General features: G+C 27.0%; 2 protein-coding genes across 2 annotated transcripts in view; one reads left to right on the top strand and one right to left on the bottom strand.

Moving 5' to 3' along the window:
* The window catches only part of LOAG_18153 (hypothetical protein), a 6554-nt gene extending 3630 nt beyond the window's left edge, over positions 1-2924 (bottom strand). Inside the window, exons 1-2 of the mRNA XM_020450819.1 lie at positions 2691-2924; positions 1918-1990 (exon numbers count right to left, since the gene is read on the bottom strand). Coding sequence (XP_020305455.1) covers positions 1918-1990; positions 2691-2866 — 249 coding nt within the window. The 5' untranslated portion in view covers positions 2867-2924. The remainder of the gene's footprint in view (positions 1-1917; positions 1991-2690) is intronic.
* Positions 2925-11353: 8429 nt separating this feature from the next.
* The window catches only part of LOAG_18152 (hypothetical protein), a gene marked incomplete at its 5' end in the record, with an annotated part of 13718 nt that continues 10703 nt past the window's right edge, over positions 11354-14368 (top strand). The window contains 8 exons of the mRNA XM_020450818.1: positions 11354-11468; positions 11641-11844; positions 12075-12221; positions 12587-12727; positions 12831-12905; positions 13236-13331; positions 13462-13664; positions 13796-14030. Of these exons, the coding sequence (XP_020305454.1) occupies positions 11354-11468; positions 11641-11844; positions 12075-12221; positions 12587-12727; positions 12831-12905; positions 13236-13331; positions 13462-13664; positions 13796-14030 (1216 nt within the window). The remainder of the gene's footprint in view (positions 11469-11640; positions 11845-12074; positions 12222-12586; positions 12728-12830; positions 12906-13235; positions 13332-13461; positions 13665-13795; positions 14031-14368) is intronic.

Here is a 14368-nt window from a genome sequence, read left to right as displayed (position 1 = left end):
AAACATAAAAAATGATTAAGAGGGAATTTCAAAGTTTTAATTTTTAATTATAAAGCCAATTGGCCGGAAAAAATTTTGAAATAAACGACTGGCATACTATGGAATACTGAAGAGGTTTGTTGGAGGAAGGCCATATAACGTGTGTCCTTTGGGCTGTTTCCAATTTCCAACGAGTCAATTCGAATGCGCACGATGACCAAGGATTTCTTATAATTTGTTACAAAATAAATTTCAAAGAAATTTAATTTTTTCAAATTCAATTTTTTAATTATCGAATTTTGTAATCAGTAAAATTCGTGAAAATCTGTAAAATGTATTCCATAAAATGCAAAATGTGATCGAAAAAAAAAATCATTTCATTGATTTATACGAATTTTGCATCAAAGGATCTGGTTAATTAATGAAATTAATAGGATTAATTATCCACATATAAATCAAAAAAACAGGTAATCATATAATTAATTTATTGATGATGTCATTTGCTTTTTTTTTTCTTTTAAAAACGATAAATGATGCCAATTTAGGAGTAAATTTTTGAAAGATGACATTTTAGTTTTGCTCGGTTTTTTTTTTTTTTTGAAGTTTTTCTTTTTTAGTAAATAAAAAGTTTGATTTATAATTAATAATTCGTAGCTATCATACATATATATCTTGTTCACAATACTCTTCTTGCAAATAATCACGTAAATTTTTGCAAAGAAGAAAAAGAAATAATAAATTTCTTACGTGATATTTCGTACGTGGTATTTCTTACGTGGTTTCTCACGTAATGATTTCTTAATTTCAGCATTATATGAATATATTTTTCATCAATGAAATTTATTGCTTACTCATTAAATAATTTAAAATTAATGGAAATTTAACTGAATATTATTACAATTTACTGAAATAAAATTTATTAATTAAATTTCGTTCTTAATTTTTAGAATTTGAACCATTATGATTTGTTGTTTTGATTAAGTGATGAATTGATAAATAACTATTAAATTTAGAATTTTAAACAAATTAATGTATGAAACTACATTTAACTAAACTCATTTATTAAAATAAATTCATGTTAATTTAAAAACTATCATTAGATGATCCGGAAATGATAAAGTTAACAGATCCGGAATGATATAAAAAGAATAGAATGATAATATAACATTTAAAAATTTATCATTTATTTCAATTAAATTAATAAAAAAGATAAAAATTAATTCTTTCCTTATCAATTATCATTGTAATTTAATAAATTAATTTTGTGCTTAAAATATAATATATTTTTGTTGGTATGTATTTAAAGAGAGAGAGAGAGAGAGAGAGTGGCTGATGTCTGTGAGATGTGTAAATTTGAATTGAAAGATACGATAGGAAGTGATGATAATGACAGGATAGCAGTCATCATGTCGTCAATATTATTCGGGCCATTCTCATTTTTCAGTTTTGTAGTTTTAGTTATCTCGCTATTGATATATTACGATAGAGCGAAAGGGACAAGAGGAATCAGTGCTATCAATCAACAGATTGTCTTTAGTGATAATACCAGTCTATGCACTGCACGGAAAAAAACATTATTTTTGTTAAATTAATATCAAAAAATTATTTTGTCTAATATATTTACATAACATTGAGCTTTTGGCTTTTTATTTAAAAATTTTGTCAACCGTATTTTGTTCACTTGTCATATTTAAATTTTGTCAACCATATTTTGATCACTTGTCATATTAAAATTTTGTCAACCATATTTTGATCACTTGTCATATTTAAATTTTGTCAACCATATTTTGATCATTTACCTTATTTAAATTTTATCAACCATATTTTGATCATTTGTCATATTTAAATTTTGTCACCCATCAATATTTAACCATTTAAATTAACAGAAAGGGGGAGTGAGGGAGAGAGAGAGAAAGAGAGAAAGAAAAAAGAAGAAACCTGTGATGAAGGTAAACGAAGCACTGAACCGGCAATTGAATTTCCGACCGCATGGCGTAATACGGCTATTGACCTGTAAAAATTTTTCATACTCAATTCTTATTTTTTTTTACAAAATTTTATTCAATTTAAAAAAAAATAATAATAAAATGAAACAATGAAAATGTATTTTATTTATTAAAAGAGGAAGAGAGAAGGGAGAAAAAAATGATCTAATTAACCTAATATTTATCTAATAAATTTATTCCAATAATTAGTGATATGATGGGATACAATGTACTGTATGCTAAATAATTAATGTAACATCGTAGCATAATAATTACTACTATTTACCTTAATAATTTCTTATCATTAATTATGATAATTTCGATTAATTAAATGCGTAATTGCATAAATTTCATTTTAAAACTTTATAAACATATGATATTCAATTTCCGATTTCTCGCTTTTTTGTTTTTTGTTACTTAAAAAAAAAAAATAAGCGAAATACAATTTTTGAAATAAAAAAATAACAAGCAAAATATAATTTAGAAAAAAGAACAAGAAAAACAAACAAAATGTAATTTAAAAAAAAAATGAATAAAATATAATTTGGAAAAAAAGAAAACAAACAAAAAAATGTAATTTAAAAAAAAAACAAATAAAATATAATTTAAAAAGAAAAAAAAGACGAATAAAATATAATTTAAAAAGAAAAAAAAACGAAATAGAAATATAAATTTAAAAAGAAAAAAAAAAAAACAAACAAAATATAATTAGATCATATAAAATACCTGCGTAAATTATCCAAATCATTTGATACCATTGATTTTGTTTTAATTACTGGTACAGCATCAACACCCATAATTATCATTGTTGAATGATATATTTTACGTTTTGGATACGATATACCGGCTAGCAAGAGGAAAATAATAATAATAACGGTTGTTGGCAGGCATTGAACCCGCATTGGGTTTAGTTTATCGCTATCATAAACAGTTTTGTTCTTCCTTTTTTTTTCCTTTTTTTTCTTTAATTTTTTATAATGCCTTAATTAATTTTGTTGTTTATTGTTGACTGTTATTTGTTTTGTCTTCTTTTTTTTTTTGTTTTGTTTTTCTTCCTTTATTTTTTTTCCGTTTTTAGGAGAATAGTCAAATTTTATTGTTAAATGTTTTTACTGTTTACAGTATAGCACAATTCCGGAAATAATAATTTTAAACAAATTGAAATCCTTTTTGGAATATATTTTTTTTTTTAACAAATCCTCCCAAGCAGTATAACAGTAATACAAGGATTTATGAAATACCAGAATTTCTGGATTTCTTGAACAGTAATAATAGTAATAATAATAATAATAATAATAATAATGGTAGTGGAATGTAGAATAATATATTATTATTCAAATAATAATTCTTGTTTATCAGCAATCAAAAATACAATATTTAAAATTCCAAATAATATAGCTTATCGAATTTTGAATGATTTGAAATGACTTGAAAATATATTAAATTGTAGTAATTAGCAAATAAATTTTTCACATAAATGCCAATTCAGTTTCTTTAGACGAAAGATAAACTGAATGATTGAAGTAGTGAGATGAAGAAAATAAATAGAAATTGGAATGGGAGGAAAGATGACAAGAAAATACAAAAAGGTATGGTTGACAGAATGCAGAAATAATAAGGTAGTAAAAATGGTTGAAAAAGAAGGATGGATGGATGGAAAATTAGTCTGACAATATTTTATAACAAATAAAAAAAAAAAAGGGAAAAAAATCAACGATTTGTTTGTTTGTTTGTTTTTTCTTTTCTTTTTTTTCCTAAAATAAATGGAAAAAAAAACAAAAAAAAAATTTTGCAATAGAATATGATAAAAGTATTTTAGAACATTTGCGCAATTAATGCAAATGTATAAACAAGCATGTACTGTATTGAAGTAAATAAAATGGTGTAATAATTTGCACCAATTCGGAAATTCCGGATTAAATATCACGGAAAAAAGAAAAAAACAAAAAATTTCGAAAATTCCGGATTAAATATCACGAAAAAAAGAAAAAAAACAAAAAATTTGCTATAAAATGAATCGATATGGATGAAATTTGAAATGGGAAATGATGAATATTTCCGAAAAATTACGATAGAATTGTTTGGCAAATAGTAATAGTAGTAGCAGTAGTAATAGTGATAGTAATAATAGTAATAGTAGTGATAATGATAATGGTAGTAATAGTTGTTTGTGGTAGGTATATAGTAGAAGTAAAAAATTTTTAAATATTTTACAAATAAACCGGAAAATAAAAATATGGAATAAATTCCTGTTCTGGTTTTCTCGAATGTACTGCTAGTGGGATGAAAATGAAACAGTCAACAAGAAAAAGAAAATAATAATTCAATTGAAAATTTGCTTGATGAAATAAACTATCGATAGTGATAGTGATGATAGAAATGATAGTAATGATAATAATAATAATAATAATAATAATAAGTAATAATAATATAGGAATGTTAGGTAAAATAACAATAACAAATTGTTATTAGCAATGAACACAGCAAAATTCAGTCGGTTTCAATCAGTCAATTAATTAGTTAATAGAAACCAGGAAAAAGAATTGAAATGGAGGAACTTTTTTTTTTCCTTTTTTTTCTCCGTAATCTTTTGCCGTGATCTTATGCGCGCGCGCAAATGCTCAAGTAGAAAATTTCAATTTTTGCACACGATCACAAAAAAAAAGAATTATTTTTTTTTTTTACCCCCAACCTTTTCTTGTTTCTCTTTCAATTGAAATGATAGCAGCCAGAAAATTATCCTCGTTGTCGTTGTCGTCGTCGTCTTTGTCGTTGTCGTTATCGTTTGTCGCTTAGGATGAAAGAGAGAAAAAAAAAAAAGAAAAGAAGGAAGGGAGAAATGTTCTAAAACAAAAAGAATATCTCGAATAATCCTTGAAATGTTTTAGTCGTTCCAATAGTGCTAGTAAGATAGTTCATTGACGTTTTTATCAACCGATATAATTTTGATACGCTCCTGTTATCACCGTGATTGCATTAGTAGGTGATGTAGTAAGAGTTAATTGTAAAATTAAATTCCATATTTGAATTTATCCTAAAAATTCATCGTTTCTTTCTTTTTTTCTTCTTTTCTTCGTTAATTTTTATAAATTTTAATAATTAAACATCGATCGATGATCATTGATCATTTGCCAGATTTGCCTCGTTCATTTTTTTTTGATTCCAACTTGACTTTTTGATTTTCGTTATATTCAAATATTTCGATTAATTAACTCGTTAATAATAACAATATTTCTTCTTGGTCCTCAATTCTCGAACAGATAAATAATAGATTTTACGTATTTTTAATTCTCGATTAAATATGAATAAATGTTTGTTTACTAAAAGATACTGTAGGAATTATTGATAAGTTTAGTAATATTAGACGAAAAATAGGGAATAATCGTATATGTTGTTATTGTCCATATGAATACATTGACGTATAAAATACATACATACAGCACTTCGATAAATGAAACGTTTTTACTTCTAGCGATGGAACGTTTACAGGAAAAATTTGAGGACCTGAAATTTTTGAAAAAATTTAATAATTTTTAAATTTTTATATAAAATCAATGATTTTTTCTTTTTCCTTTTTTTTTTTAATTGTATAATATGATAATGTAAAATGTGAAAATAAAAATAATTTACTGATCATTTTAGTTTTATTGATCTAATACATTCATTCATCTCTCTTTTTATCAATCGATCATCATCTCATTGTAAGATGAAATTTAAACAAATAATTTCAGGAATAAAATACTGGTAGGAAATTGAAAATGGAATTTATGGTATCTGAGGAAAAGTATATCATTACGTTTGTTCGTTTTATTTTAGGAATGTTTGAAATGTTAAATTTTTAAAAAATAAACATCGATCAACGATCACTGATCACTCGCTAAATTTATTTCGTTCAAACAAACTTTACTTTACTTTTTTTTTTTTGTTATGCCTAAATGTTTTGTTGATTAATTTGTTAGTATCATTGTTTCTCTATCGTTAATTCTCGAGTAAATATATGTATATGAAGCGTACTTAATGGTACTGTAGAAATTTTTTCATATCTTCAAGAATACTAAACAATGAATAGGAAATGATATGTTTGGTGAAATAAATGTCATAGTCTAGTAATTATCTTTAGTCTTTTGTGAGTAATATCCAAATCATTGGCAATTTAAAAGTAACAGTATGAAAGGTTAAAATGGTCATATTCATAGAACAAAAAAGAAGCAAATTATTCTGATAGCATATTTATACCGTAACAAATTATTCTGATAACGTATTTATACCGTAGCAAATTATTCTAATAGCATACTTATACCACAGTAAATTATTTTGATAACATATTTATGCCGTAGATATCGCCACCGTCGGTAATTTTAGGCTAATCTTTTATAACCACAAATTATACATTGCATAAAATTTCCATAAACTTCATGAAAGAATGGTATATTCAAATGACAAAAGAGAAAAAAAATAATGAATGATTAATTTCACTTAATGAATAATTAATTTTGCCTAAAACAATGAACAATTAATTTTACCTAATGAATAATTAATTTTGCCTAAAGCAATTGAATAATTAATCTTACCTACACGGATGTAGTGAAAATTTTCGTGATTATGTCAAATTTCATGTGTAATTAATTAATTTAAGAGTAATTCAAATTATTTATTTTAAAAAATAAATGAAATGAGAAGCAAAAAAAAAGAAAAAGAAAAGGACGAAAATAGTGTATAAAACAGTTGATAATTTAATGCAAGCTACTATCATCAATTGAACCAAAAAGGAAAAAGAATGGGAAGGAATGATATCACATTCCACAAATTTACGGTTGTTATTTAATGGGTGTTTATACGACAAATTTGTTAATGATAATGCAAAAGAGATAATCAACCTTCCCCTTTTTCACTTCTTTACCCGATCATCTCTCCTCCCCCCCCGTCCCCCGTCCCCGTCCCCCGTCCCCCGTCCCCCGTCCATCGACCATCCCACATCCTTCACAATATTTACATCGCTTTTCCCGTCCTAACCCGTCTTTATCATCATTTAAGATACTTCTTTCGAACCCCCCGAAAAAGATAGATGAATGGGCAAACAAATAGTATATGCGTATATAAACAATGATTGCTTACCCAAAAAGGAATTGATGTAGTTTAAGAAATCGGGGAGGAGGGGGGGAGGGAAGGGGGGTGGGAATGACTGAAACAGGTTGGGTTGATACTCGTATCGTTTCGCTGTTATATTTGCTCGGTATGATTGCTGATTGTTATTAATGATGATGATGATGATGGCAGTAATAGCAGTAATGATAATGAGAATAGTGATAGTTGATGATAGTTATCACTATTGCTATTGTATATCATCACATACGATTTCTTTTTTTTGATTCATAATAATAATGATGATAATAATCTTGATAAAAATGATAATTTATTAATATCATTATGTTATTAAATCTTTTTTAGATGATAAATGTATAAAAACTTGAGTATATTTTTTGACAATGATTTCATGGATTACCGTACATGAATTACAATATACCTTCAATGTAAATTATTGCAACATTTCGTGGATCACCGTACATGAGTTACAGTATGCCCTCAATGCATATTACTGTATTGATCTTATGCATTACTGTACATGAATTGTAGTATATCGGTATACAATACCGTATTGAAATTACATCTATGCATTAATAAATAAGGCAATTTTTCATTAAAAATTTGCAAAAAAGACTTTTTAATATTTAACAAAATAAAAAACAAAAAAAACATTTAAAGCCGATTGATGAATATGTAATTGTTAGCGTTGGAAAGGACGTGAAAACGTGACAATTTTTTTTTTTTGCATTTCCATTTTACTATTTAACATTTACTGTGGAAAAAAAAATTTACAACAATAAACGGAAAAAAAACAAAACGAAGAAAATTTATTGCCGAAATTTAATTTGGAATGAAAGTTGAACTTATGTCAAAACGGCAATACAGACAACATCCATGATGTGATATCAGATGCTCTTATCATTGATGTTGGGTTGTTATTTCCAAACATTATCCATCTTTAAACTGCAATTTTATTACTCTTTGAACCCTTATCGAAAAATCAATACTAACCGGGAACTAATCCCTGCATGGTAGTGAGCAATACCGGAATAGTTTAAGGTATCGGTCTTTTGACGACGATTTCCAATGCCAATTATTTCTATCATTTATTAACTTTTATTAAAATTTTTAATATTATTTCATAACAATTGACCTTAACCGGAAAACATAGAGAATAGCCATTTTCTTGACCTATTTGAAACTTCCAAACATATTTCCAACTAATATTTGGTATAAAACAAAAGCTGAAAGTGTTATCACAGCGTGATGAAATAAATGATTAAGTGAAGTTGAGTTTTTTTGTGGGAAAAAAAAAACAAAAATGAAAGATAGTAAAAAGTCCGAAAGAGCAAATAATTTCCCCATCTTCTCATTGATGCTCATCTATCATTACAATACTGATACAGTACTACTAAGCAGTTACCACCAACTAGTACCATCAATGATTTATGTATGAAATACTGTCGAAACAACTACCACTATATGGGATGGATGGATGGACATCGTATATTTTCCTCTTTATCGATAAAAAAAAATACGATTTTCATAACAGGCATCAGTTAATGCTTCTTCTCCGCAAATTTGAACTTTATAAAATATGCAAATTTATTGATGCATTATTTAATACTAATTTTAAAACGAAGAATATTATCAGCAATGAACGAAACTAATTCTGTTGATAGTTAAAATAGTTGTTGTAGTTGCTGTAATAGTAGTAGTAGTAATTTTGTTTTTATTGCTATAGCAGTAGTTTAGCTAAAGATGTTATTGTACGTGTATTATAACAATAATAAAATAATATATCAACTGATTTTTTTCATTTAATAATAATAAAAGTTACAAATTGTAATTAACTTAATTCAGTTACCACGTCTACTTATGCATTCTCATACAAACAATTTGCTATGATAATAACAAATATTGAAAAATATTTGGCAAATAACGCCAAATGTGAAGATGGCATAAATAATGAAACTGATAAAGCCTTTGATGTTTTTTAATTGAAAATATTACATTGATTAGTATTTTCCTTCGAATATAAAATTAAAATGCAATGTCTGATATGTGAAAAATCATAGAAATATATTCACAAATATTCTACCAAAATAATTTAAGATAACAAATGATTATTTCAATTAGTTCATTGCACAAAATTAAATGATTGCTATTATTTTTCAGATAAAAATCCGAAATTATCAGTTTTTAATTTAAAAATCAATTTGTAATTTTTATTTTTTCAATTTGTACTTTAAATTTTTTTCCAATTTGTAATTTAATTTAAGATAACAAATGATTCTTTCAATTAGTTCATCTGCAAAAAATTAAGGCTAAAATAAATTCATCATGAAAAAGCAGTAAAGTTATACTTTTTTATAAAAGATATAAGTAAAAAAAAAAAGAGAAAAGAAAAATTATTTTTTTGAATGAAATAAAACCAAAGTTTAGTTGCATTAATTTCTGATAAAAATTGATGACTCTCATTAGTCAAAAGTAGCTTATCAAATCTTATTAGATTACAGATCACTTTTACTGATCGTACCGTAATGAAGTTCGGTTCCAGCACTGTGATAATTTCCACCTCTACAAGGTAAGTAAACAAAAGTAATGAAATTAATGATCATTTCCTCTTGGAAAAATAGTTCATCTTTTATTTCTATTTAACAGTTAGGTATGCACTCATCCAGTTTAATTCCTCATTAATGCAAAAAAAAAAGAAAATAGCTGATTAAACCTTATCAGGTTATAAATGATCCTACCACATGACTATTATAATGTCTAATATTGAAATTGAAATGAAAATTATTCGAGTAGAAAATCAGTAATATCTTTCTCTACAGATCCATAATGACAAACATTTCTTTCAGTTCGTATAAATAATTATGAATCATTTGCATAATTGTGAAAGTTAATTACGATTGTTAAATTGAATAAATAAGGAAAGGAGAATTGAAAAAAAAATAGAAAATAGAAAAAGGACGAAAAGAAAAATATTTTACAATATCAAAAGGGCGCATTCAGTACTTAATTTTACAAAACACACTTAATATCATTCTTCAACGATATCAGTTAAAATGACAGAAAGTATCAAATCTAGCAATTTTCACTTTTTTTTTTTTCCTGAAAAATTTTCAAAAAAGAAAAGGAAATGATCGATAAATTTTTAAAATTAAATTGAAATTTTTACTCAAAGATTTGCTTTACTTTTATTTTGGCGCTTTTTCCTTTGTTCTCATATATTTATTCTTAAAAGTGCTGATGAATAAAACAAAAAGAGAAAAGAAAAAGAAAAAAAAACTTCTCTGTTTTTTAGGTAAAAACTAAATTAAAATTTGAAGTTCACCTTTGATATCATACTTATCGTCTTCCAGAAATTGATGCATGTATTTATTCAAAAACACAATTACTACAGGGATACATTAATGTATCTTACCAATACTAGATGGGTATTTCATAATTTTCATTTAAATTCAACTTTTTTGTTTTTTTTTTGACATAAAATTTGCAATCAAAAGAAGATAACTGGAAAATTATGCGGTATATATATTAGTTAATCAATCATTTATAAAGACGAATTAACGTATTATTAAATTGGTTAAAGATTACGTGGAAATTCAACTTTATGTTTTTAGCATTAAACCATATTGCAATGAACTAAACAGATATATCAACTTTTTGAAACTCTTTTTTGTACAGACAGATATGGACATAAACCTCATGTTGCTGCAAGTAAATATAAAGAGAAGTATCAAATTAACCATAAAAATATAATTATGCAAAAAATTTCATCACTGTAATACTATTTCATCCTTTCCTGTTTATTTTTGCTGAAAATGTTATCACAGGAATTTACAATTAATTATTGCGACTTTAGCTAAAAAATACCTTACAAATGTAAGTAATCACAGGAATTTATCAATTACTGCAATTCTAATTAAGGACTATCATAGAAGTGTAAGTATACGTCAAGTATATGAAATAATTTTTAAATGATTTGAATGATTTCAGTATGATTTCAGATCTCAATATCAATGATTTCAGTATCAATTTGAATGATTTCAGTATCAATTTCACTAATTTCCTTTAACCACTGGAACGGGATAATCATAGCAACACAACCTGTCCGTATTATAATTTGCAACCTTTAGTGAAACGTGGTAAGATTTGTGAAAATGTTTCAAGGTGAGGAAGGGTTAAGTTTGAGATAATGGAAGGCTAAAGTTGGCTTGACTTGCTAATTTTTATAATAGCCTATGAAATGTTGCATTAGTCATTGTTGTTTGATGTTTATTGTTTGTTGGTTTCTTCATGTTTCAGAATGAAAATGCTTTTGATATGAATAATGAGCTAAGGAAAGCAGCCGTTATGTTCCTACGAAATGCCATTGGACGTATACTGGCTGATCGGGATATCAAGAAAAAGGTTAATTTGCTCATCAGGAATATCCCGAGATCTTGATCTTATTTTTTTTTTCGACAATGCGTATTAATTTATTAATTTCAATCTCCTTAATTATGCATTCCATCGTATTTCACAGTAGATAAGCCAGATTTTGAGTGGAAATTGTTTTTCGTTTGTTTATTTCTTCTCTCAGGAACATTCTCAATTACGAAAAGCATGCGAACAAGCACTTGAAGAGCTTGGTATCGATGGGATAGGTGAAAGTCAAGGTATCACGACTAATGTGCTACCATCAAAGGCCCAGTTTATACATGCCGATCGATACTTTTTACCTTTCGATCTTGCTTGCCATTCCAAATTACCACGAATCGTTATTATCGCCCTTGACTGCTTGCAGGTTAATTTTTAAGAAAAAGAAAGTTAACCTTTTATCTTTTAAAATTCATCAGTCAGATCGAAAAAATATATAATTAATTTACTAAAGCTAAGTAGTCCTAATTAAAATGGGATGATTTTATATGATACCTATTTTATTCGTAATAGGGATTACTATCATGGCGATATTCGCTGCGCTTCGTTTTTTCTTTTTTTTTTTCTTTTTGCTGTCAGCATTTACATTATTCGTAGAAATTAATTGCATATGGTCATTTGGTGGGTAGTGGAATTGATGTGGCAAATCCAGATCGTCTTTTAATCGATCGTATTGTTGAAGCCATATGTTCACCTTTCTGCGGTCCAAATACGGATGAAGGGGTTCAGTTGCAAATTTTGAAGGTAAGTATGAAACCTCGATGACTTCATTGCAAGCTATCAAACGAAACAGTTTGACAGTGAGAACTGTTATGAACGGTTTATTTGAAATATAGTTATTGAGAATCTAATTATGCTGCTGTTAAACGGTGCACTGCATCAACAAGCATCACTAAAATATGTTTGTTTTTCAGATATTTGCAAAAATTATTGTTATTTTTTTTTTTACATCATTGTCATCATAATTTTAAATAAAAATCAACATAACTTCAAAAATATTATTTACTTGTCGTGTCAACTTATATTACTTATTTTTGTAATGCTTTATTTGCGAAGTTTCGTATCTTGATTATATTTAATTTGTTTTTTCAAATTAATTTCATTTGCAGGCAATATTAGCAGTTGTACTTGCACCAACATGTGAAGTACATAGAGGTACGCTTCTTTTGGCAGTTAGAACATGTTTTAATATTTACTTAGCTAGCCGAAGCCCGATCAATCAATCAACTGCGAAGGCTTCCTTGACACAGGTAATAAAAGTATGAAAAATAAATCGGACTTTTTGTTGCGCATATGAATTTATTTATTGATGTGGTTCGTTAGATGTGAAATAAATTGTTATTGAGTTTTGAGGTAATTAATACAGTCTTTGGAAGTGCATTGAATGCTGAAGATGTAGCTTCATCGCTACCCCAAAATGATGAGAAGGTAAGTTTTGTCGTTTTTAAGTATAAGCTGTAATTTGGGTCATTAAAGTTGTTTGAAATAGAAATTTTTCTGCTAATTATATGGTTTGAAAAATATTTTGTTCAAAAAACATTTTTTGGTTGGAATTACTTTTAATAATTATTGGTACTCCGCTGAAATTTTTTTTAGTGATCTTCTTAGGACTTAACTGCATTAATTATATATGTGCATGTACTTTATGAACACATTAACCCATTAGTTTAAGACTATTCTGTAAGACTTTAATAAACTTAAAAGTCGGTGATGAAATTTTAAGTTACAATTGAAAGTGCTGAGTAATTTTATCATCAGGTTGTACGAACAGTTGTTAATTATTTGGTGGGGCAAGTGTCGATGCATGCGGATTCGGTATCAGGTCACAGTAATCATCAGGGTTCGACTTTTAATGTATGTCATGTTGTTCTTTTTAAAGACACACATTCTTATTATAACAGTCATACAAGTAATTTTAAACAGAATTTGTAAAATTTATTATCTTCCTAAACATTTTAGCTGAAAGTAGAATAAAATGTTTCAGTCAGTAATAGCTGAGGCATCAATACCATCATCCCTTACGTTAAATCCAGTATCAATGACAGCAGAATCCAGTGAAAATGTCAGCGAAGATATACCGTCTATACATTTACACTTCCGAACTGTCCAAGAACAAGATGCATTCCTTTTGTTCCGGGCACTTTGCAGACTTTCAGTTAAACCAATCCCCGAACGACCTGATCCAAAGTATGTTTTGTTTGAATTGATGAAATTTGTGTCCGAATGAAGAGAAAATAATTGATGGCTATTTTCTAAACTATAATAAGGTACATTTTCGAAATTTACATTATGGAGGAAAATTTCATCACTTTTTTTAGCAGTCACGAATTACGTTCAAAAGAGTTATCGTTGGAAATGTTGTTGCTGATTGTGCAGAATCCCTCATCCTTGTTGCATTCCTCACAGCCTTTTGTACTTGCACTACGACATTTATTATGCGTTTCACTTTCGCGGAATGGGGTTTCGTCAGTTGTTACTGTTTTCGAAAAATCATTAGCCATATTTGTACAACTGGTCAATAAATTCAAAATGCATTTGAAGGTGCAAATTGAGGTAAGCCATATTTTCTTCAAAAAAAAAAAGTACATGAGAGGTTATGGTTTGTATTATAGCTATTTAATAATTAGAAATAGTTTACAAAGATTCGTATCAGTAAAATCGTACGGTTCATTATTTCATATTCTAATTGGAAAGAGAAATAGAAATATTTTTATAGGTTGTTAGAAGTATTCAGTATCATCTTTGATCAAATCTTACTCCTATTCCACTAATAATTTTGAATGATTGACCTATTATTTTTTTAATCTCACATTATAAATAAATGGATCACTGCATATTTACCAGTCAGTCCCAAGTATTCTTGTGATTCATGAGTTTTTTTTTTTTTTTTT

The sequence above is a fragment of the Loa loa genome (assembly GCF_000183805.2).
Source record: "Loa loa unplaced genomic scaffold supercont3.208, whole genome shotgun sequence".
Taxonomy (NCBI): domain Eukaryota; kingdom Metazoa; phylum Nematoda; class Chromadorea; order Rhabditida; family Onchocercidae; genus Loa; species Loa loa.
The sequence above is the reverse complement of the archived record's forward strand: the minus strand, read 5'-3'. Positions and strand labels throughout refer to the sequence as shown.